General features: G+C 44.0%; 3 protein-coding genes across 7 annotated transcripts; 1 reads left to right on the forward strand and 2 right to left on the reverse strand.

Annotated features, from left to right (window-relative positions):
* Window positions 1-165: 165 nt before the first annotated feature.
* LOC119136295 (lens epithelial protein) lies at window positions 166-1,866 on the reverse strand. Its single transcript, XM_037274665.1, has 2 exons — window positions 473-1,866; window positions 166-252 (listed from the first exon to the last, which is right to left on the reverse strand). The coding sequence occupies exon 1, from the start codon at window positions 941-943 to the stop codon at window positions 560-562; it is 384 nt and encodes a 127-aa protein (XP_037130560.1). The 5' UTR covers window positions 944-1,866; the 3' UTR covers window positions 166-252; window positions 473-559.
* Window positions 1,867-2,767: 901 nt separating this feature from the next.
* Window positions 2,768-17,819, reverse strand: shc1 (SHC (Src homology 2 domain containing) transforming protein 1). 5 transcript variants are annotated; one of them, XM_037274373.1, is made up of 14 exons: window positions 17,617-17,807; window positions 13,549-13,584; window positions 8,146-8,310; window positions 8,004-8,074; window positions 7,636-7,699; window positions 6,434-6,553; window positions 5,715-5,768; window positions 5,333-5,384; window positions 4,821-4,947; window positions 4,606-4,753; window positions 4,350-4,407; window positions 4,109-4,225; window positions 3,471-3,709; window positions 2,768-3,405 (listed from the first exon to the last, which is right to left on the reverse strand). In XM_037274373.1, exons 2-14 carry the CDS (start codon window positions 13,558-13,560, stop codon window positions 3,277-3,279), a joined length of 1,356 nt encoding a protein of 451 aa, XP_037130268.1. In that variant the 5' UTR covers window positions 13,561-13,584; window positions 17,617-17,807; the 3' UTR covers window positions 2,768-3,276. The 5 variants fall into 5 exon arrangements, with proteins under 5 accessions (XP_037130268.1, XP_037130269.1, XP_037130270.1 ...); XM_037274374.1 differs by lacking the exon at window positions 13,549-13,584 and having other exon boundaries at window positions 17,617-17,819; XM_037274375.1 differs by lacking the exon at window positions 5,715-5,768.
* Window positions 17,820-18,748: 929 nt separating this feature from the next.
* Window positions 18,749-22,689, forward strand: flad1 (flavin adenine dinucleotide synthetase 1). Its single transcript, XM_037274416.1, has 11 exons — window positions 18,749-18,848; window positions 19,332-19,419; window positions 19,593-19,737; window positions 19,840-20,217; window positions 20,725-20,838; window positions 20,899-21,166; window positions 21,488-21,635; window positions 21,736-21,834; window positions 21,901-22,090; window positions 22,249-22,322; window positions 22,391-22,689. The coding sequence occupies exons 2-11, from the start codon at window positions 19,412-19,414 to the stop codon at window positions 22,524-22,526; spliced, it is 1,560 nt and encodes a 519-aa protein (XP_037130311.1). The 5' UTR covers window positions 18,749-18,848; window positions 19,332-19,411; the 3' UTR covers window positions 22,527-22,689.
* Window positions 22,690-24,025: the final 1,336 nt, after the last annotated feature.

Genomic DNA, 24,025 nt, shown 5'->3' on the forward strand with positions numbered 1-24,025 from the left:
CGTATGGCAGGTGACGTTAAGTACAATGCGGTTTGCTCACTGAAATGTAAATATTATTTCCATCCACACTATTTAACCAAAGTTAGCACACTAAGTCACTCATTAAACTCAATTAAAACATACTTTCTAGCTGTTTGAAAACAATAATACAAACATAAAAATAAAATGATTCTATTGAGTCGTTTATTATGACGTCACGTCCCGTGCTGTCACAATTATGAGCTTCACATCAGTCCAGTGAAAACCAGCAACCTGTATAAAACAAGGAAAACAGTAATAGATTATTATAATTAATTAATCTTACATTAATTAACATTATAATTAGATAATAATTTGATATATTATTTTTTTAACAAACCAGAATTATTATGGTTACTTCCTGTGTATATATTTCAAATTCATTACATTGCCCACCTGTTTTGCGACATTCAAGTTAGTATTTAGAGTTTCCATGGTAGTTTGTCATACTTGCCTTTGTTTTTTTTTAAGCATCCTCTCTCTGTTTAAATATCAAAAGACAAAAATCACTCCAAATGGTGTTGACTCCATCAACTTGTTTCTAGTCCAGTATCTCCTTAATGCACCAACAGCAGAGCAGGAAGTAGAGGCACTCCTTCAGCGACTGCACAAAGCCATAGGCTGCGTTCCCACCTAGCAAATTCTTTCCGCGCCCGAGACCCATGGCCATGTTTCTCAGCTGCTGTCCCAGTGAGGAGGATGATGGAGAAGCAGGCATGGCTTGGGGAAGAGGACGCTGAGGGTGCATGGTTCCGGAGAGGAAAGGGGTCAAGGAGTGGATGAAATGGGAAGCGAGCTCTGACAGGTGTGGCAGGATTGGACTCATGCAAGTGCTGATGGACTTCTTCTCGGTCCTCCTTGTTGACTCTTCTGCTTGTTTACTGCACGTCCTTCCACGCCGACTCTCCGTGTGCACTGACAGCATCCCTGAATCAGCACCGGATTGTTAAAAGCTTTTCACAAAGAGGAGAGTTCCAGTATCGCATACAATGTTTTGTTGAGGACAGTGTGAGCGGGGATTCTAGCAGCTTGGACTTTGTATCTTCATTTAGGTGATTCATCCATCTAAATTCCATCATCACGAGTAAGCTAGAGGCAGGAATTCAAAATGACCCCTCCTAAAAAAAATAATAAATGAATGATATATGCATTTATTTATATATGCATGAATCTAGACTTTCAGTTACAAGTGTAAACACATATTTTCCCTATAAACAAGTATTAACACAAAAACCACCTGTGCAGTTTTTTTTTGTTTTTTAAAGGAATCATGGCTTTTTTTTTTCTTCCTCAGGACACAAACTATCAAGTCACACCACCACCAAAACACACACACAAAAACATCTTACTAAACAATTTCTTTTCTAAGCATGCGACAAAGGCAGCTGTGATGAGCACAAGACCACTTGACGAATGGTTGACCAAAAAAATCCCTTCTCGTATGTCATCATGTTCTCCCCCCTCCATCTAAAACTCCCCGTGAGCTACTCAGCAAGTTTGCAATATAGTTATTTACAGATGGTCGGAAAATCCCCTCCCCTCCCAAATAACAGGTGACATCAAATATCTGCGACTGTACAAGCTCAATGCGTGCATCAGAATCGATTGCCATCGCTGGATTAGCTTGTTTCGTGATTTTTTATTTTTTTTTGCAGTCTGTTTTAACTGAGAGTGTGTTTTTTCTTTTGTGAGACTTAAGGTGGCTGGACTCAAGTGACTGCATTGAAGAAACAAGGCACAAAGAGATTACACAAAAAAAATCGAACATGAACTGACGGCGACATCGCACCGAGGAGTAACATTTGGCTTTCTGGTTCTTTCTGTTTAGAAGAAACAAATATACACAAAATTTTGCATCCAGTCCATAGGACAATACGCAGCATTGGGAAATCCATCATAGTTCCTTTACATTCTTGTATGCAGATTGAACACGAGAGCCGAAAGATTGTCAGTGCAGACTTGCAGTGGAACCTCCAAAAACATATTTTTTTTTTTTTTTAAAAACGCAAACGATTTTTCAGAAAACGCTGATGAATAGTCATTATATGTTTCTAGGGGGGAGTGCCCCGACAGCCCCCCCCTCTAGCTCCGCCAGTGGTAGCATGCAATTTATTTTTTTTTATGAGAAGAAGCAGGAGTACCAAGAAAGAAAGACAAATGTACAGTATGAGGAAAACATGCAGATGTGCTAACAGAAACTATTTCGAGAGAAAAAAAATTAATTACGTGACCATTAATAATTTGTTCAATGCGTGGAGCTCAATTTGGCAGAACGTTCGGTTTTCCCCATTCAATCCAAAATTTTAGAACAATATACTTTTCTGTTTCTGTACACTATACAGCTTAAGTAGCTTCTCACTTCTATTCACATTTGAATTTTACATGAAACATCCCCCTGGACATTTACTCGGTTTAACGCTCAACCATGCTGTTGGAGGTTCCACTGTGGGTTTGTATCTAGTCATTGCAAAACATCTCCATTCATTATTGTGCTGGTTGGTGACATCATTGCACAATTCTCCACCGCTGATGCATTCAAGAATACTATATAAAATATTTAAAAATAAAACAAAATGCATTGTTGTTGCTAATTAGACTCCCGGTGCTGTTCTTTGGCATGACGGGTGTGTGTACTCACTCCTATGAAGTCCAGGATGTCATGGTAAAAAAAAATATCTATAAAAAAAAGTTCCAAAAAAAAAAAAAAAAGATGATCATTGGCATACCGGTCCCAGTTTTGCATACATGCTTTTTTTTTTTTTTAATCCTCCATCATCACAAGTTCAACAGTCATTAAAGGGAGGGAGTGGTTAGGGTCTTCAAGGCTGCTCTTGAAGGTGAGTTTCTACATATATATATATATATATATAAAAAATAATAATAAAAAGCTTGTTTTTCTGCCCAGCAACACATCCAAAGGTGGAACTCACGATGAAAGCATGCAAACTCATGTTCTATTCATGCTGCTATTTTCCACGTTCCTTTTTTTTTTTTTTTTTTTTTGGGGCGTGATGACAAATTAAGACCTTCTGATGGTTGTTTTCTTTTTTTAAAATTGCATTTCCTTTCCTGTTTCACAGTCGGCTGTGGACATGATGCAGCAGTGCTTCAGGGTCGCTTTGCCTGATCGTTGGGACTGCAGTTCACAGTTTAGTTCACAACAGCAGCATGTCAAAACTTTGCACACTTTTTTTTTTTTTTTTTTGGTGTGCATTCCCGTGGTTGTATTTGGTGGAGCCACATTTTTTTTTTTTTTTTTCAGGCTCTGCGCTCCACTGGCTGTTGCAGACACACTTCACTTCCCGCCGACACAATGGGGAGTCGGTTGTCCATGTGGTAGCTGATCAGGTGACTCACGCTCTCGAACCGATGGTCTTTTGTACGGACCTGTGAGCACATAAAAAAAAGTCAGGAATCTTAAAGCCTTTTTTTATAGTGACCTCACGACTCACCACTCCCTCCGGGTCGACGAGTAGCAGGTGCTTGGGTTGACCGCCCTGCTGTCCCGTGAGCACGTACTGCCCCGGCGTGGTTCCCGACTCCCGCACTAGAAAGTCTCCGTCGCGCGCCAGCAGCCTCTCCGCCTCCCTGCGACTCAAGCTGCCATGGAACCAGGTCTCGCATTGTAGCTGCTCCACTAGAGGGAGCGCTGATGCTGTCGTGGAGCCCCCCAGGGCATCATCGAATGGTTCTTTTCAAGAAAAAGGGATTTACACTTGTATTAGTACGACAAGACGGTTTGACTCCATTTCATGGTTATTTTCTGATATGATTCACAATATGCGGAGAGCTACGTCAATTTGAAAAGCACACACTCTTCTGATTGCATGAGTAGTTGATTAACCCATTTTATATTCTCAAAGTAAAAGTGTAACTACAGCTGCCAGTTCATGTTTGTCCATTCTTGAGAACAAATGATGCAGTTATAAGTTAAGGAGGCCTTTCTGGGTCAAAATTAAACAATAATGAAGTTAAATTGTGAAAAATAAAAAGACAATATTAATAAATTTCTGAATACTACATCACACACAGTTAATTCAGAGTAGTAAAATGCATCTGACTACATAAATTAATAGTCATCGTAACTCACTCATGTCAAAAGCATCCCTGTGAGCGTTCCCATTGGCGGCGACTGGTGGGCGGGGCTTATCCACATTGACGTAAGAGGGGTCATCAAACATCTCTCGCCCTCCTTCCTTGGCACCTACTAAAAAGCAAGCGGTGGATTTATGTTACGTTGGCATATTCAAATCTTTCACTCTTCATTCTGCGCCCGAACGATAACACTCGGCGCTTGCCGTCTGCTCCCTCGAGGGCAAAACCGAGCTCACCTGGCAGAGGCGGCAGAGGCTGCTTGTGAATGTCATTCTGACCCGGCTGGCCAAAAGGCTGCAAACACACAGTCATCAGAAATGATTTACACACATGTAAAAATTGTACTATGCGCACAATGTCTGCCAGTTAAAAGGATTAAACAGTCAATTGCGTCCCGCTGATATTAAACAGTCGCTTTACAATCGACTCTTATCTCCTACACGCACAACAAGCAGGATCTGTGTTTTTATGTTGGCATGTTGTGTGTCTCACCAGCGTGGCGCCCGGACGTGGTCTCATATCAACCAGACCACCAGGGGGAGGCTGTTTACCGGGGAAGTTGTTATAGTAAGGGACGTCAGGCAGGAGAGCGGCTTCGTCGTCCTCTTCCTCCCATGCGGAGCCGTCAAACGGAGCCATTCTGTTGTAGCACGGAACAGCCGTGAAATGAGATTGTACACAAACGCCCGTCCGTCCAATGGATGTACCTGTCGTGAGGCGCGACCAGTTTGGGCGGGTTCTTTAAGTACTGTTTGAAACGCAGTTCGAAGGCCTGGCCGATGGTGCTGATGACTTCCTGGGCTAAACCCTCAGAGCATTCCAGAATGTGACAAGCTGCAAGACAGGAGCAGGATGACATTTGTGGATTGTATTATATTTTCCTCAACAGTGGCCTCTAAATCGATTCCATGATATAAGCCTTATTTTAAGATATTGTGTATTCATGGACGCTGCCGATACCAGTCATCGATACTTGAGGCAAAAACATAATCTATAATAATGATAATAATAAAAAAATCTATATTAATATAATAATAAATATCTAAATAATAAATATAATCATAATAAATATAAATAATATAAATAATAGTGCATCCATTTGACACATTGGTGACTAATCCTTTTTTGTCATTGCGTTCTCCTTCAAAGATCAAATGTGTCTTGTATTCGGGGAAAAAACTTCAAGTGACAGAATGACAACATTTCAGATTTTTCTCACCTCTCTGGTTGACCGGGTCTTTGGCCACATATGCTACGTACTCAGCCGTGTCCTGAGGGACAAAGAGTGAGATGTTTAGGGGACGGGCAAGGGGGAGGAGGGATCAATATAGGAAGAAGAAATAGAGTGCAGGTTTGTGACAGGAAGAAAAAGCCAAGCCGCGGTCTTTTCGAGTTGTAACAGGAGTTAGTGGAAAAAACATAACGCAGAGCTGAAGGAGAGATAAGCAGGGCTAATAATAAGATCAAGCTTGGAAGAGAAGGAGACTGGCAAGTGGGGTGAGTGGTCATCATTGGAATAGAAGATGACAGAAAGAAGCAGGAAGGAAGGATGGATGGATTTGGAGGAAGATGGAAAAAGAGAGGGGGCTCGGGTGACTCACTGGGTCTCCTCCAGAGGCGAAGGAGATGGACTGCATGTGATGATTGGCGATTATCTGTGGGGGAGGGGGGGGGGGAGAGAATGAGATGATATGAGGAACAGGAGATGAGCATGTGGATGATGAGACAAATAAAAAACTAAGAGCAACGCGTGGGATACGGTTTGCAATCGGACGGATCGATAACAGCATTAACATTTGACGAGGTTAATTTGGGCAAAAATAGTTGTCCGTGGGAATTTGTAGAAGCGGAAATGGTCGTTTAGAAGAATAAACTGCAGGCAGGATAGTCTACTTGGAGGAAAAAGATCTTACAGCTTAATTACTCTTTCAACAACCGCATTTATTAAACATTTATTGGCATTATGCGCGCCTCGGTTTCTCGCAAACACAGCTAATGAGGCGAGCCCCCTCTGTATGCGTTCGCTTGTACTACGTTAAATTGTAACAGAAAAGTGGAGCATCGGAAATTATTTGGCTAGGAGCAATAAAATTGAAGAGTATATTTTGCAGAGCAGATGCTAACATGTAGCAGAATGGCTTTTTTTTCTCCGTTTATTTTTTTACTGGACTGAAAATATTTTTTTCCCCCAAAATCAAGAGGCTTTTTTTTTTTTTTTTGACTGAAAATATTTTTTTTTCCACAATCAAGTGTCTTTTTTTGTTTTGTTTTCTGCAGTGTGTGCTATGGCGCCGCCTTCCAAACCGAGATGGGCTCCCACCTGTTTGCAGTCGGCCGCCAGCAGGTTGAGGCTGCTGGTGGAGATGGTGAGGCTGATTGTCATGCCAGCAAACTGCAGGTTGCTCTTGCCCAGAATAGACGTGAGGCAGCGTGTGGACGGCTGTGAAGGAGAGAAAGCGGGAATAAACAAACCGAGGATGGGTCAGCAACCTTTTGAAGAGCTCATTAATTCAAAGGGCTGCAGTTTGATTTACACTTCTGAAATTCAACATTTCTAGAAACACTCAATCCCGTGAGCTATGTGTGTGTGGAAGAGCTTGTGACGTGTGTGTGAGGGGGGGAACAGCTGCAATTGTGAAAGCGATCCTGTCTGCTTCGCAAGGCCAACTGTGGCCCATGAGAAGCAAACAGGACGATCCACAAAAGACCAGGCCAAGAACATCACACATATACAGAGAACAGCAGAACTATTGTGCCAGCCTGCTCCGAAAAAGAATCTTGGGATAGGACTCGCATGCTTGGCTAGAATAACCAGAGATTACAATAATTACAGGAACCTTTTCGGGTTAGATAAATCCTATAATTGCGTCGGCTACGCTCCGCTACGTACGAAGCATTCCTTGGGCAAACGGCGAATATAGCCACCTGTTTTTAAATTTGACAAGAATACCGAACACACACACCGGCTGTCGGTGCTAATCTCTCGTCGTCGTGATGCTAGCTAGATGGCGCTAATGATGCTAGTGATGGAGCTAGCTAGCCATCACTAGCTAGCTAGCTTCATCTTGTTGTCGGTGCTCATCTCTCGTCATCGTGATGCTAGCTAGATGGAGCTAGTGATGCTAGTGATGGAGCTAGCTAGCCATCACTAGCTTCACTAGCTAGCTATCTTCATCTTGCTGAATAGCCCAAAAGTGGTACAAATGACGCCTCAAGCCAAAGGCTCGCCACACACGGAATGAATCATTGCCCTAAATCGGAATTCACATCGAGTCTAACCTTTTGACTCCGCCCCTCCAGCCGCTCTTGTAGCGAGAGCCCACGATTGGTAATTACCGACAAGTAGCAGTGTACAATCATCCGAAATCCAGACATATGTACGATTGGCCAAACTGACTGACCGCAGAGTGGACAATCAAGCTAAATCTAGCTCTCAACCCTTTACCACTGCTGCCCACTTAAGCGCTATAAATAAATAATGTCCCATATGGGTGTGTGTGTGCGTACGGAGACATTGTGTACCTTTCTTCTCCGCTGGGCTCCTTTGGCTCCGGGTACAGCCTCGCAAACCACCGAGATGGCCTCCCTGAAAGATTTAGAACATGCGAGCATGATGCGGCGTAGCGTTAGCACCTTCTTGGACACGGGAATCGAATCACCAGACGCGCTCGCTCGGCGCCATAGACACAAACACCGCGACGGGAAACCAGAAGGAAACCACCGGAATGTCACAACATTCTAATTTAAAAGCAGCAGACATGCAGACATGCCATGCAAATACAAAGTCAGACAACAGAGGGGGAAAAGGACGGACACAAAAAAATATGTCTGGCCGCATTTTAACCAGAAAAACAGACACACGATGAATAAAATAGTAAATGTGACCTCACCTGGTGACCTGAGTTCTGGTGTTGAAGTCCAGCGCCCGCATGGATTGGAGCACCTCCACGCAACCCATGTACTGCACGGAAAATGGAATGTGTCAATAGTTGGACAATTAAGCAGTTTTTGACTAATTCGCCTGTCACGTACCCGCACGGAGTAGGAGACGCCCGTGGTGCTGACCACGTTGTCGGAGTGCAGCCACCCGCGGGTGGGCTTATTGACAAAGGAGCCATGCCGCGTCCATTCATCTCCTCCCAGGTGAGCGCCTTCGACCCGTGCCCTCCTGGCCCCGCCTCCCAGCCGGTTCATGTCCTGTAGAGGGGGGCGGGGAGGGGGAGAGGGAGCGGTTAAAGGGGGGAGCGGGTGATGTAGCGGAGGGGAGGAGCTGGAGCTGCTCCCGTCGTCCCCGGGGGACTCCACGGCGAGCCGAGGCTGCGGTGGTGGCCTGTTGGAGGCCTTGAGTAGAGTGGCGGAGACGCCCAGGCGTAAGGAGCCCATTCTCGGGAAGAAGGAGCAGAGGGTAGTGGGGCTGTTCTCGGGAGGCCGGGGAGAAGAAGGGGGCAACATGGGGGTGAGGGAAGAGGAGGACAGAGAGGAAGGTAAGCCAGGTGATGGAGTGAGCGGGGTGGCGGGACTTGAAGGAGGAAAGGGCGACGGATTGGAGTTGGTCTCGTCAGCGGAGCTGAGCGATTCGCTTCGAAAGTGGCTGTACTTTGTTTTGGGGACGAGCTCCATGGCGGCGCGTTTTTTTTTTTTTTATGTCCGTACGAGTCCACGCTTGTGGTTTGTATCAAGGTCTTTTTTGTTTCAGAGTGTCTCTCTTGAGGACGCGCAGCCGGTCTCCCTCAGAGCAAGAGCGCCATCCATCTGTCCAATCGTCAGCCTCCCACTCGTTAGCGGGTCGCCCAAAGTGGAGCGCTTTAAAAATGGCTTCATCCACAATGAGCGTAGTGTGGAAAAGAGCGACGTTCCCGATTATGGCTGCGTGCGGATGGAGACTTTGGAGCGTCTCGACGCGTGACATGTTGACATCAGTTCACTTCTCAGAACAGAGTTCATTGTGTGATCAGCTCATGACTCCAAAAAAAAAAAATATCTTGCTCCAGCCAACAGGCCATCTTTGAGTCCAACTATCATTAAAAAAAAAAAAATCAAAACAAGCGATTGTCCCTCAACAACTTGCATATGTGTGTGTGTATTTCTGCGTGTCTGACAAAGTAGTCTGGCGAGACAGTCCGATAAAAACCCTATTAGCAGCCAGCCAGGGAAGGGCGGTGGGGTCGCGAGGGGGCTGAGCACGCTAACGAGGCGAGGGCCGCGTACAACGATTCGATTGGCCGATAGCCACCTCAATTAGCCAACGGCGAGAAAGCAAGCTCACAAATATCGTCCAGTAGAAGCGGGAAGGCTAAAATCTTCTAGTCCCTCTCCTTCTTCCTCCAAACGATTTGATGTCCGCCCTGACTAGCCCTAGCTGGCTCCCTAAGCAACGCGTTGTCTTCCTCCCGTTTCTTCCAGATGACTTCTGGCGCTGCTTCCTTCCCTCTCTCGCCACTGGCGTCTCTCTTCTCCCTCTCTCCTCGCCTCTCCTGGAAGTCCTCTCTCTTCCTCCACACAATGTAGTCAGCCAGCCTCTGCCTCTCCAGCGCCTCCGCCCTCTCGCGCGCCACCACTTCCTCTCGCCTCTTCCAGATGATCTCCCCCCCGCCCCCTCCCGCGGCTGCTTGCCCGTTCTCCAGACTGTCCCGTTTAACACCGCCTCTTGTTTAGAAAGGGTTAACCGCCGGTTCCTCTCGTCGCCTCGACGGACGGGACGGCTAGACGCGCTCAGAAATAAAGAAAAAAGTTATAGCACCGGCCCGTTCCTGACTGAAGTTCCTGATATGGCTAAAAAGAAGTGAGGCCGTCGTGGTTTGAAATTGGTCACCTCCAGAGCACCATTTTGAAATGTGTCCGACGTAGCACGGCGGTGATGTAACACTCTTCGCGATGATGAGACCTGATTTGGAATACGCAATTAAACTCCCACTCTGCTGTTACCTGAGAAGATCTGAATTGGACTTTGATCATCTAAAGCTTTTCCAGATCTAGACGACCCCAACAGATTTAGTGCACTCGCCTTATATCTGCGTAGTCCAACCTTAAAGGCAAACAACAGTCTAGCAAGTTCCGCAAAGAAAAAAAACAGTCAACACCTCCGCCCGCCTCAGCGTTGGTTCAGGCACCGGTCATAATCTCTCGACCTTTACTCCCTCCGAGGAGATCGGCACATCTTAGATAAAACCCGGACCTGGTTTGGCACCAATATTGATGTGAAGTAAAGACAAAAAAAAAGAGACACTTGAAGTCCCACGCGACAGATTGCGGCAACCGAAAGTCGCCCACCATCGGTCTAGCACCACAGAGGGCTTGTCTAGCAAAGCTCGCTAATCGTCCATCTGGACGGGGAGCTGTGCGAGATCTTTTTTTTTTTTTTCCCGAGAAGTATGGCTGGAAAAGTCACTCAGGGCCGTGGAGAACCAATCGGCAAAGCAAAACAGTCAAATATAATAAAAAAAACAAATTACAAAATCTTCAACCTGCTTCTTTGAACTAGCACGAGCGAACTATTCAAAGAGTGATGTTAGGTCAAGTGACGTCAGAGGAGATGAAATCCTGAGTCATCAATACATGGGCTGAAGAAGAAAGTGCCACAAATAATGAACCGAACCAGACGGGTCAGGTGAGGTGAATCATCTGCACGTTGACAGTAGAACCTGAACATTCTAATAAGCATTAATTAGCCGTGTCAAGGCCAGGCGGCCATGCTTGTCAAAATGTCCTCACGGGATGAGTTTGTTAATCAAATTAATCCCGTCGTTCCTCCAAACGTTTGACTGATGGGGATTTCGTTCGGTTGCAGCTGACTAAGGTGAGATGGGGACAAAAGAAGCGGCTGCGACTCACCATAGGGTGAACGCAGAATGGGGAGGGGAGGGGGGGGGGGCAGGTGACCTGAAACAACCTAGATTCTCCGAGACTGTCGAGCGCAGACGGGGCTGAGCGTCTCGAGCGTGAAAACAAAAGCCGGTCGACGTTTGGAGGGAATCTTCAAAAAAAAAAAATGACACGATGATAAATTCAAATGTACTGCATCATCTTAAGTGAATGAAAAAGCACCAGTTTGAAACAAGAAATAAAAAAAAAAACTTTACATTTCGCTCCGTCTGCGGCTCATCGCCATGGCAACAGACGATTAAAAGAGATGCCTGTTGAGAAGGTTTGCTGAGTAAGTCCTGACAACGGCAGAAAAAAAAAAAAAGCCACAGGGGCTAATCACAACGTTGACATAATTATTTAGCTCACCAAAACAGGAGGACCAAAACTCCCACGGAAAGATCAATAGCTTTCAAGAAATGATCAAAGTTGGAGCGCTGTCGCGTCAGCCATAAAAGCCGATCAATGTTAACACGCCGAGTTGGCGGCGGCATGCGACCGGCCGACCGGCTCCAACTAGGACATGTCTGGCGAGTCCGAGTAAATACAAACAAGTCAAACAACAATATTTGGAAAACTTGCATAAAAACAACCTGAATTTTTAAAAATTGTGAACGACTAGAACATCAACATGAAAAAGTACCGCTTAAAAGAATTTCTGTACAAATACTTTACAAAACAAACTGTGGTCCGCAGTCACGTGACAGAAATGTTAGCCGCTCATCCTGGTTGGTCCTTTCAAAAAAAAAAAAACTCTTTCGCTCGATTAATTCACAAAGTCACCGTCGGCTGCGCGTCTCCATCTTTCCTCTTGTCCTCCTCTAGGTTGGACTGTCCTCTCCTCTCCTCTTCTCTCCCCCCCTCACTCCGGGCAGATGGTGGAATGGCAACGCTGCCAGGGCGGACAATGGCACTACTTCATTGTGCTCCTCTCCTCCTCTCGTCTCCCCCCCTTCCACTTCCACTCCCGTCTGTCCTCCCCCTCCCTCCTGTCTAGGCGGGTGACGCTGCCTCCTATTCTCGCCCTTTGCATCACTCTCTCTCTCTCTCTTTGTGTAACACACATCCCCTCCTTTCCTCTCATCCTGTTTCCTCCCCCTCCCTCCCCCGTCTCCCGCAACCTCCGTTTAGCTGTGTACATGTGTATGCCCAGCAGGATGCTCCCGCCGCACATTAGCTCTCCGCGGGGAGATGGAGATGTGGAATAAGTAAGGAAACAAAGGCTGGGATGAGTGTGTGTGTGTGTTTGGACTGTCCAAAGCTCCTCCTCTACTCGTGTTTAGTAACCCGAGAAGATGAGAGTGAAAGACAGCGAGACAGGATGGAGACGGTCGCTCGTTTGCTACGTAAGCTAGCCACACTGTGCGTTAGCGCTATCTCAGGAGAGCGTCAGGGAGAGATTGCTGTCGAAGCGTGAGCAAGCAACGTTGCGGAATGCAGAGGAAGTCACCCAAAGCGATCCGCGCGAGTCCTCAAATGACACGACGGGCGCTGCAGTAGCGCTACATAACCAGCGTGATGTCTAGCTACAGGATTCTCCGAGTGTCAGGAAAGTTCCAGGACTGGAGTTTGTTTAAGGTTAAGGTGATCATCATATGAGAAGAACCTGAGAAGAGATGAATGGGACAAGATGTGACTTACGTCACCATGGCAACGCATCTGCCTTGAGCATCTGTCAGTTCCTGGCGTCATCAAAGTGAAGCAAATTGACAACTTGGGAGGATTACTGTCGAAATGTTCTGTGACATCAGTCCTGGAACTTTACCGTCAGATCATTTTTCCAGGCACATTTGAATGTGATTGGGGAAGTTCCAAGTGCAAAGAGCCCACCATACCTTTTAACGCTGAAACACATTTGAGACACTGTGGCTGAGGCTTGACAAAAGCCAACACTGAAGTCATAGAGGAGCGCTTAATGGATGCAAATGCTTCATTTTAAATTTAGTCATAAAATAAAAGGTCAGGCATAGCCATCATTTTATATTTCAGTGTAATTAGATATTAAAAAGTGAGTCATGAAAATGAAGGGTAATCGCTTAAATCATCCGATTCCTGGCTGCCTTGACGCAATCTACAAGGCTAATTCGATTCTTCTGCTTTCATCAAGCAGCCCCTTTATTAGATTCATTTGTCATATTTGAAAGTGATTAATAGCAGGAGGGTTCACTTAAACTCTTAAAACATTCGCTGCCTTTGACGAACATGCACGTCAGAGGTGCACAAAAGGAGTACTGTATGATTTAAGTCGGTTCATTTTGAGCAAAGAAATTTTGGCAAGTTACTACAAATTATGCATTTAAAAATATTTCAGGGGGGGAATTTTTTTTTTATTGTCATCTGATAATAACTAAAAAAAAAATTCCATTTTAACTTAATAAAAAAGAAAGTTCTATTAAGTCATATAATAAATAGATAATCTTCTCATGGAAGTTTTCAGTGTGGCCCTTAATAGTTGATGTCAGTTCTGTTAAATATTTGCCAATGGCATGTTATGCCAAGCCTTGTTTATTATTTTTAATTTTTTGTTTTTTTTGCCACAGTGCCCCTTTGTGTTTGCGATTGTGTGTATCTTACCACATATTCCATCGGGCTGCCTGAGAGTCTGTCACCCTAAAAACACCAAAGCGCACATGAGCACAAGACAAAGATCCAAAGCGACAACCCGCCACAGCGCATGCGCCGCCGCGTCTGTTGCCGGCCCACGTGCGGCTTGCCGCCTCCCAGCATGCATTGCTGCCCAATCATGCGCGGAGAAGAGTTAGAAAGCCAGAGGAAGCCCAAGAGCGAGACGGAGAGGCAATAATCCGACGAGCGTGTCGGAACACGGGCTTTGGTATGACGGGAATTAACTGAAAGGAGCGCATGTGTAGGATGCTTGTGTTTCGGCACGCCCGACGGACGACATGGTGGCTCCCCAAGCGGGCAGCTGCAGCGAGTCAGCCTGGCATCAAACACTTCAACATTCTCGGACGAAACACGATCTGCTGATCCGCTTTATATATGTGATGTTACTAGCAATTAAATAAACAAAAATATTTGTACAAATGACGGTGCGCAAAATGACAGGACAGCTCAAATTGTTATATAGGAGGGGAGGAGCCTGGCGCCCTTTTAGCCCCGCCCATTTCCCCCCCCTTAAATTTGAAAGTTAAATAGTATCGAAAAAAGCATTGTAAACAAAAAAAATCATGTTCTGCCTGTCATTCATCTTTTTGTACGTTTGAAGTGGCCAAAAGAATGAGGTATTTTCAGCACTAATCAAATTAATCGATTGTCGGAATTTTATTCACAGAATCAGTGTTGGCCTCAAAATTGAATTTGTATCTTTCCCATGAAATGTAACCGTTTAATAGGCTTAATTGCAATTTCAGATTTCTTTTTTCCTATCATCGCAACAAGTGGGTACTCTTTGTTTTTCCTAGAAAATAATTGTTTTTCGTTTGATTTGAGTAAAATTGTGATAAAGAGAGAGAAGATTGGATTAGGCAGCCAGCGATTCAGCGAGAGGGCCGTCTGAGTGTCTCACGACGCACGCTGCAAACAAACATGTGAGCCGGCTATTTTGGGTTTGCCCCCCACCGCACTCCCGCATCTCTATCTGCTTCCATCATTCCCTTCCTGCCTCTCTCTTCTTACATCGTCCCCCTCGTGCTTCCCGAAACACCGGACGTCCTGGATCAAGTCAAAAACCACCAATTTGCCAATTAAATACCAATTTCAAACCTCGAAAGAGAACTAAAGTTGCGATGAATCAAAACACCAAGTAAGCATTTTACTCATGATAGACCTCAACAAGGCAACCGACTTCCTCCATTAGAAGCGCCAGTGGTTAGACATGAATATGCCGCAAATATTTATGATTTCTGAAGAAAAAAATCTAGATGACAAAAATTATGCTTTTTTTTTTTATTTTTTACAAACTTCTTTCATCACATCTTTCTTGTCATGCATTTAGTCCAAAAAGGTACCCATTTTGAAAATGTTTAAAATTGGAATGAATAATAATATTATTAATAATAATTTCAAAAATAAATAAATGATTTGACGGTATTCTAGTCATTTTGAGCAACGTCACCATTTAAGGTGCTCGTGTCCTGAGCCGAAAAGGTGTCGAACAATGCAGAGGTTGCAAAACAAGCAAGCAACAGGAAGCACTTCTTCACTCCTGCTCAAGTGTGTTTGTCTTTCGAACCGTTCCATTGTAAAGCCACATTCTCTCATCGACACTATTTATTTCTCGACTTTGAATTTATTTTTTTAAGTCTCACTGGAAATTACAGTTGGAGGTATTATCATCATGTTAACAACAAAGGTCAATAAAGTCAATTTCCTACCAAGTCTCCATTCAGAGGAAAAAAAACAACAATCTGACGAATGACAATTAATGTTGACATTTGACTTCATTAAAATGGCCTTTTAGAGTATAATAAATAATTCACCATGGTCAGAGTTCAACCCTGCAACAGTTGATATTTTCTGCTATCATCTGCATCTAATTCAAAATAATAAAAATAACACGCAGACAGCGACGCAGCTGCGGCGCAGTGTTTGAGGTAGAGACAGACGGCGACATGCTCCGACCTTGAAAACAAACTTCCATTCCGTGGCCACAACACACCCACGCTGACAGACAAATACATCAAATTCTATTACATCCTGTTGACGCCTCCCTCGAGTTTATGGCAAGTAAGTCGCCGCTGTTTTCAATCGATAGCGCCGCGCTCGCACCAGCTGCCAAAAAAAGGAAGCAGAAACCATCTCAAACGTCACATCGTCCCGTCAGTCCGGGACGGAAATCTTCACGCTTTGATTGATGCTCGATTGGACAGGTCCAATTTTAATCGAGTGGATTTTGGGGATTGAGCCCGTTTCGGTGTAGGAGTGCCCCCGAGATTGCTGTTTGTCGTTTTTGGTCGTCTACGCGTTGTTTGTCTGACTCTTGACACGTGCCAATCGGCCGTTTCTTTGGATCGCCCTCTCCGTTTCATCAGCTTGACCGTATAGAATATCACGTCAGCCAGCGGTGTGGCTGACCCTGATAAGAGCCCCCCGGCGTGCTGCCTTCAGTAGCTTCAATCATCGCTTTCTATAATCAACGTTCCTTCACCTCTTTGTGGTCAACTTGCTTTAGTCTCCATGGTTACGAGAGTGGTGAACCGTAGCCGCGGGTTTGTGTACACATTTGACTTCACATTAACACCCTTGAACAATTTAGTCGTCAGTTAACCTATTATGCTTGCCTTTGGAATGTGGGAGGAAACCAAAGCATCTTTTCCTAGTTGTCCAAAGTCACAAATTCCAATGTTAACTTATTTATACATGGGCATTCTTTGAGAATGTCAAAATGATCTTCAGGCAGGGTCAAAACAATAGTTCCCTGGGGATGGTGATGTCATGCAAATCAATAACAAGACATGTTCCGCCCTTATAAATGTATGAAAACATCCTCATGCGTTACTGGCCAACGCCTGCCTGATAGCATCAATTAAACCAAATTGTTATTCATACGGAAAAAACGGATTTAGAGTGGTGACATGTTGGTTCCTCTTTTTCAAGATTGCAGCCTGAACTCAAACCAGTATTTGAGGTTACCAAGATTTATTTTTGTTGAACTGTGTCTTCAAGTTCCTTGAAATGCCTTATGGTTGAAAATAAAAACTTGACTGATCATGACATGTTATCAAAAACTATCTGTAGGTCAGGCTGCAAAATGTAATCTGTGTCGTAGTATCGATACATTTTTATAAGAATGAGTCGTGTGCAGGCTTATAATATCAGCATCCTTCTGTTATTATTATTATTTATAAAGGACGAACACAATTATGTGGTAAACAGCTACTAATCTTGAATTAAAAAAACAATTTTTTACCAATATTTCACAAATTCTGCAAAGTGGTATCTGTGTCGTAGTATCGAAACATTTTTATAAGAATGAGTCGTGTGCAGGCTTATAATATCAGCATCCTTCTGTTATTATTATTATTTATAAAGGACGAACACAATTTATGTGGTAAACAGCTACTAATCTTGAATTAAAAAAAATGTTTTTACCAATATTTCACAAATTCTGCAAAGTGGTATCTGTGTCGTAGTATCGAAACATTTTTATAAGAATGAGTCGTGTGCAGGCTTATAATATCAGCATCCTTCTGTTATTATTATTATTTATAAAGGACGAACACAATTTATGTGGTAAACAGCTACTAATCTTGAATTAAAAAAAATGTTTTTACCAATATTTCACAAATTCTGCGATGACAGATAAAGCAAAGATCAGATTGAACTAATGCATTTCTGCCTGCAAGTTATTTTTCCAACGATGTTGTGATTTTCTTTCATGCAAAAATGGAAAGCTGATGCCACTCCGTTTATTTAGTTAAGGCTTCTTTGTCCGGAGTGACAGCATAACGTGTGGCTTCAGCCTTCACATCAACTATGTTGACACCTCCAAAGTTCAACATTTAGCTCGCGTGAGTCACATTCACGGCGTTCAGGTGGCCATTACTGGAACACACGGAGGGGAACTAACTCAAGTGTGTGGACATGAACACCAATCGTGGTACATTCCGAGTCCAGAAAGAGTACAAGAGGGAGAGAGAGAGAGAGAAAAAGAGAGAGAGAAGTGGTCAACTTTGAACTCACCAGCACTCTTCCTCCTTCTGCCTCGTCCTGCCCGCAGAACTTCCGCCGCCGCACTCACGTCAAGTATCATGAAACGGGACAATAGGTGGAAGGTTAGAAAGTCCTGCAACTTTTTAATAAGTTCATAAGAGAAGTGGCTTCTTCTTCTCGTTCTTCTTCTTTCCTCTCGCTTTCCTTCCCTTGCCCCCGCCCCTCCCCCTTCCTTTCCTCCTCCCCCTCCTCCTCCTAACACGGTCACCACTTCCGCGAACAGGAGCCTGACGTCATCAGCATACAAGTGCGCCTGCGTGGGGTGCACCTGGCCGAATAGACAGGTTGCGTAATATTAGAAATCCCATCGCGCACTTTATTGTGAAGATTACACGAAAATGCGTAAAGAGTTGCACAACTCGGAAAAAGATGAAGAAATTGAACGTTTCCATTTCCTTTAAGGTCACCGCTTCCTGACCACATCTGCTTATTATCACGATTCATCTTGATTTTCAAATTTGCTATGCATGGTGACACTTTTCAGATTTATTAACACTAACACGTTGAGGATAACAACAAAACCCAAGTTGGAATCCATCTTTCCAACTGAAACATACATGATATATATGTATTTTTTGCATATTTGAATAAAGAAATCATACAATTTTACTTTTGAAAAACCATTTGAAAACAATGTCACTAGTACTAATTCAGACAATGGATGGATGGATGTTTGCTAATACTCGTTCCTATATAAATTGTGTTGTATTATGGAATTAACATCATCATCAACATTTAATATTCGGTTTTACATTGCCTCGCCTTTAGGCGCACCGCATTGCGCCACCCACAGGCCAGGGAAATAACTCCAGACATGAACAATTTATTCAGACGTGTGTAGTAGCGCCACTGACCAAAGGAGGCGCTCAGGAGGTCACTGTTAGGTACCGGTCTGTCATGATTGAGATTGTCTAAAGAAATATTAATTTAATATTATTAATTTGTCAGAATTATAATATTTGCTAATAGTTGTCACTCGGTTTATATAATTACAATAATTTTGAAGTCCTTTCTTCCAGTCTTCTGGATGAATGACGGGACCTTGGCTGTTTACTTCCGCATTTTCACGCTAAGACCCGCCTTTGTCAATTTGATTGGCTCCCATGGAAAAAAGAAACAATTTATTGTTGATGATTGGACGGTGCCTGTTACGTCATTTGAATGACGACCGCAGCTTTCTCAAGGAGCAACACGCGACACCAGTAAGCTTTCTTGTATTTACCGAGTTTATTTGACAACTGAACACATTATAGTTTATTACTCCTGAGCAAATCGAGAGAATAAAGCGCTTCGAAAGATCTAGAATGGCGTTTAGACAGCTAGCGTGCCCATTGCTAACATGCCATCGAGTCATGTAACTCGGAGCAAGGAGACAGCTTGCATCACGAGAAGCCATCTCGGTCACGCTTGACTTGAAGTTCGTCTAGAAAGTCAAGTTTCAAGAGTCAACAAAGTATTTTCTATTGACAGTCTTTCGTGTAACGAAAATAAAACGCCTTTCACCATCATGCAGTGTCCGTTGCTAGGGTGATGCATGCAAGCGTGTATTACCTGTATATTACGCTATTCATTTGGAAGGACCCATAAAAACGAAAGGAAAACAAAAGTATATGTCGAATGAATCACTGCCTGATCATAAATATGACACAATCTTCTAATATTTCCCTCCATGTGACTCTTCCCAGGTTCTTCCTGGTAGGAGCTATCAAGAAATACCGGGAGGGCTGAGCTGTGTATTAATTTACATACTCTTAATGGATTCTTCATGTTGATGTAAGATTCAAATTCCACGCAGTTCTTACACTCACTGGCATTAAGTACTCCAGGACAAATCAAACGAGTATGAATACAAAACTCTTGTGTTGATTGGCCTAACTGTCATAAAGGGAGGTGTTTCTAATAATTTGACCCTCTTGTGTCTCACATAATCCCGTTGTGTTTCGTAGCCCGGCTATTTTGAAGCTGAGTCGAGCGGAGGTGCGTGTGAGGAGTCTGGCGGCTCATCTGGGCAAAGTAGCAATGACAACCGCCGCCGCTAGTGAGGAGGCTCCGACTGCTGCCATCCTCATCATCGGGGATGAGATACTCAAGGTGAGGCTCGGGGGGGGGGAATAGAGGTCGGATCATTTAGAATTTGACCGAAACTTCAAAATTGATCCTTCACTGTCTGATCTACTTTTCATCTTGTCTCAGGGCCACACGGTGGACACCAACAGCGGCTTTCTTACGCGAGCGTTGCGGAAGCTCGGCGTGTCCGTGCAACGCATCACAGTCATTCCGGACGTCCAGGATGTCATCGCCAAAGAAGTGGCTCTCCTTTCTTCTCAGCATACCCACCTCATCACCTCGGGGGGCATCGGGCCCACCCACGACGACGTCACCTTTGAAAGCATCGCCATGGCCTTCAACGAGGAGGTCTATCTCCACCCTGAACTTTCGCAGCTGGTGGAGGAGTTTTTTGGCACGGTGGACAAAAGCAGCCCGGCGATGAAGTTAGCCATGGTGCCCAGATCGGCCAAACTCAATTTTGGAACAGATGCTCAGACGGGGAAACCCCTCCGTTATCCACTGGTGGGTGTATTTTTGCATAGTTTGGGTGGAAAGGGTTTGTTAGAAGACCTTGAGAGACCTTTCCATCAAGTCAAACTAAATTTTAGTATGTTAAGTACAAAAACTTAATCTGTAGGTCTGTCTCCACCACTTTTCGGCTTGCTGCCAACTGTGAAGCAATCGTTTTCGTAGCTCACGCACAATTTGCCTTCCTGACCTGCCTCCATCTAATCGCTTCAACAATTTCACAAGGACGAACAGTTCTCTGTAATGTCACAGTGTCACTGTCATATTTTCCCTCACTTGACAAGGCTTGTCTTCAGCGTGTTCCACAGTATTGGAAATTATTTTGGATTCTGTGGTTTGTTATTTCTATTCCCCTTGACTGAATATCTTTCCAACCCGGAGAGCAAAAAGTTTGCAAATTATAGTTTGCAAAGTTACATTTTGCAGTTTTACAATTTCAAGTGCCGCAAGGGAAAACTGACGACTGAATTTCAAGTTCTATTTATTTATTTTTTCTTACAGGTGAGCGTGCGTAATGTGTACATCTTCCCAGGAATTCCATCTCTAATGGAGAGAGCCTTTAATGGGTCGGAACACCTTTTTGCTAGTTCAGGAACCACTTTTCACACTCGTGAGGTAAGCCGATATTTGTTTTTTTCGATTCTGATCAACTCAGCGAGACTCGATTGTTGTCAGGTGTTTGTGGCTGAGGATGAGACCGCGATCGCCCCGGTGCTCACCAAGCTGCAGGCCTCCTGGGGTCGCAAGGTGGCCCTCGGCTCCTACCCAGACTGGATGAGCAACTACCACAGAGTCAGGCTGGTCCTGGACTCGGACAGCCAGGAGGAGGTGGACAAAGCTCGAGCGCTGCTGATCGACTTGCTGCCGACAGGAAGCGTGGTGCCTTTAGTGAAGGATCCCGTGTCCATTGCCACGGCTGAAGTGTACACGTTAGCTAACACTGGTAAGAGATTGACAGATGTTAAGGACCAAACCATTTTTTTTTTTAAACTTTCAATTAGAAATAATAGCCTGTTTTTGAATAACACATTTTCATTATTATTAATATTTATTATTATTGTTGATATTTTTATTTTATACTTTAAATAAAAAAAAAATGTGTGTGTCATTCAGTTCGCTATTCAGTTTGTCCCGCAGACTAACCCGGTCTGACGACAAAAGATTTAAATCTGTCAAAATAAATCACAACCCGTGTTAATATCGAAGGGGAATAGCAAGAATATCGGTCATCCTAAATTCTGGAATAATCTCTCCTGTCCTGCAGGCTCACCGCTGGGGGAGAAAGTTGCATCTGCCTTGAAGACAGTCGAAGCGGCGCTAGATCGGTATTCCATGGAGGAAGTCTGCATCGGCTTTAACGGCGGCAAGGACTGCACGGCGCTGTTGCATCTCTACTACGCTGCACTGAAGAGGTGGAAAAAAAAAAAAAGAAAAGCACAACACAAGACAAAAGATGAGTGAAAAATAATTTGTGTCTTGTTATTTGTTTTGATGTCCTATTTCTGCTTTCAGACGCTACCCGGAAAGTAAAGACAAAGTGAAAGCGCTTTACATTCGCATCGTCTCTCCGTTCTCAGAAATGGAGCGGTTCCTTCAGGACACCATCAAAAGGTGAAGTGTGACTCCACTCTATTCCAAATTTTCAATTTACAAATGTGCCAACACTCCTCCCCTCAGATACGACTTGGATCTGTTCTCCGTGGAGGGCAGTATCCGACAGGCGCTGAGCGAGGTGCAGGAACGGCGACCCGAGCTGAAAGCCGTCTTGATGGGCACCAGGAGGAGTGACCCTTACTCTCACACGCTAACCCCCATGTGCCCCACGGACCCCGACTGGCCGACTTATATGAGAGTCAACCCTTTACTGGTCAGTACCACACCCAACACAACATACACTTAAATGGAATTGAAAAAAACGCTGGACGACATTTCACGTCAATGGCACTTAAAGAGTCAAAAAAATTTTTAAGTTCTTATGCATTGAATCAATTCTAATCTATTTAAATGTGACTTCTTTCAACACAGGACTGGACTTACCATGACATTTGGTCCTTCTTGAGAACATTATACGTTCCCTATTGCATTCTTTACGATAAAGGGTAAAAACATACTCACCGAGTCGTTGTGTTAACGATATTTTTAACGATGGGATTATTTTTCCTACCAGGTACACGTCACTGGGCAGCATGGACAACACATGTCGAAACACGGCGCTGCAAGTGGTGGATGAAAGAGGAGTGAAGCGCTACCAGCCAGCCTACCTATTAGAAAATGAAGAAGAGGAGCGGAATTCCCGTGCCTGACACTTAATCACCTGTACACACACGTTTTTATTTTCAAAGTCCGTTCAGTTGCAGAAATAGCCGTTAAAAAAAAAAAAAAGAACTGTATTTGTAAATGCTAAAGTGTGTCTTACTGAGCCATAAGCTTTTTACGCTGCTGAATAAAGTAATCAAATTGTCTTTATCTATGGTCATGTGACTATTTCAATTGATTTAGCGTGAGCTTCGCTATTCAATCCGATAAAATGCAGAAATTACTGAATAACTCGAGATATTGGTTCCACGGATGATGTGCAAATATTATTTTTGTTAGAGGTTCTGCAGATACAAATAATCAGTTACTGGGCCAGTTAAAATGAGTTTTGGAGGGTGGTTGTGACTCCTCCAAATGCAAACCATACCTTTTGTTACCATGACAACTGCAGGTGGAGCTCAGGCAAGCTACTCGGTGATGCCAAATTTGTGACTCTTGCTCTATTTAGAGACTTCAAGCAACAATTTTTTTAAATGACAACAAATGTAACGTCCTGTTGTGGTGGTATCGAAGACTTGATTCCATCTAGAGCAGATGTTCACCATTCCCGAGACTCAGACTGCAAATGATGCGATACCGCCCTTGGCTAATTGAACTAATTGGGCCCACTGTTAGATTACACAGTGCAGAACAGCTCACTCTCTGACACATTTTCAAAAACAGTGAGATAAAGGATTGACTTAGTTGTTTCATTTCACTCTTGATGGGTGGCCAGGCACTTCAAAGACTTAATTATTTTTATACAAGCTCAATTAAAAAGTCAATTCTCATGATAAGTTTCCTTTCAGTACCCATTTTAATGTGTGTTTTGAAATTGATTTTAAGATTTTTACTGTTGAAAGAAAGTGAGGTATCCTAATATTTTCTGCGTTCAGCTTCTTCCAAAGTTGTGCATATGATTTTTTCTAAATTCTTTTTTTCCATTTTGATTTAAATCACACGGACATCATACGTCATTATACTCTGTATGTTTTGTTTGTTTGTTATTGGTCTAATGAATCCGGCGGCGAGTCCTGTTGCCAGGCAGAATTAATACGCTTCAATCCTAACTAGCCAATGAAAGAATATAAAAGTTTATAAGACGCGCGTGAGGACGGACAGGCTAACGAGAAAGCATTCCAAGATAAACATTATTGGAATATTTTAGATCACGCCACAACACACACACACACACACACACACACACTAAAGTGACGTCCACTTGTAATTCACTTGGCGGCCCTCACGGGCGCGTTGTCCTCACGTTTTCCATTCAGCACCGCCAACGACAATAAATTGGCTTGTCTTTCTGTAGACATGATTGAATCCAGGCGCATCGATCCGCTCGCGCACTGTCGCGTGGCACGCTTGGGATCGATAGCGGCCCGGGTTAAGAAGGAAAGCGGGGCGGGGTGGGGGTCGGCACAGCGGGCCTTCACCCACGCTCGACGTAGAGAACAATTTAAATATTTTTTTCTTAGAAACATTTTCCCACAGTAACGTGTAT

The sequence above is a fragment of the Syngnathus acus genome, chromosome 16 (genome assembly GCF_901709675.1).
Source record: "Syngnathus acus chromosome 16, fSynAcu1.2, whole genome shotgun sequence".
NCBI lineage: Eukaryota > Metazoa > Chordata > Actinopteri > Syngnathiformes > Syngnathidae > Syngnathus > Syngnathus acus.

Coding starts and splice junctions, on each gene's coding strand:
- LOC119136295 (XM_037274665.1), bottom strand. CDS start 943: ATGCTGTCAGTGCACACGGAGAGTCGGCGTGGAAGGACGTGCAGTAAA.
- flad1 (XM_037274416.1), top strand. Junction 20,218..20,724: donor AACCCCTCCGTTATCCACTG/GTGGGTGTATTT, acceptor TTTTTCTTACAG/GTGAGCGTGCGTAATGTGTA. Junction 22,091..22,248: donor TGAGAGTCAACCCTTTACTG/GTCAGTACCACA, acceptor CTTTCAACACAG/GACTGGACTTACCATGACAT.
- shc1 (XM_037274371.1), bottom strand. CDS start 8,733: ATGGAGCTCGTCCCCAAAACAAAGTACAGCCACTTTCGAAGCGAATCG. Junction 5,769..6,433: donor TGGCGGCCGACTGCAAACAG/GTGGGAGCCCAT, acceptor CCTCCCCCACAG/ATAATCGCCAATCATCACAT. Junction 4,754..4,820: donor CTGGTCGCGCCTCACGACAG/GTACATCCATTG, acceptor GTGCTACAACAG/AATGGCTCCGTTTGACGGCT.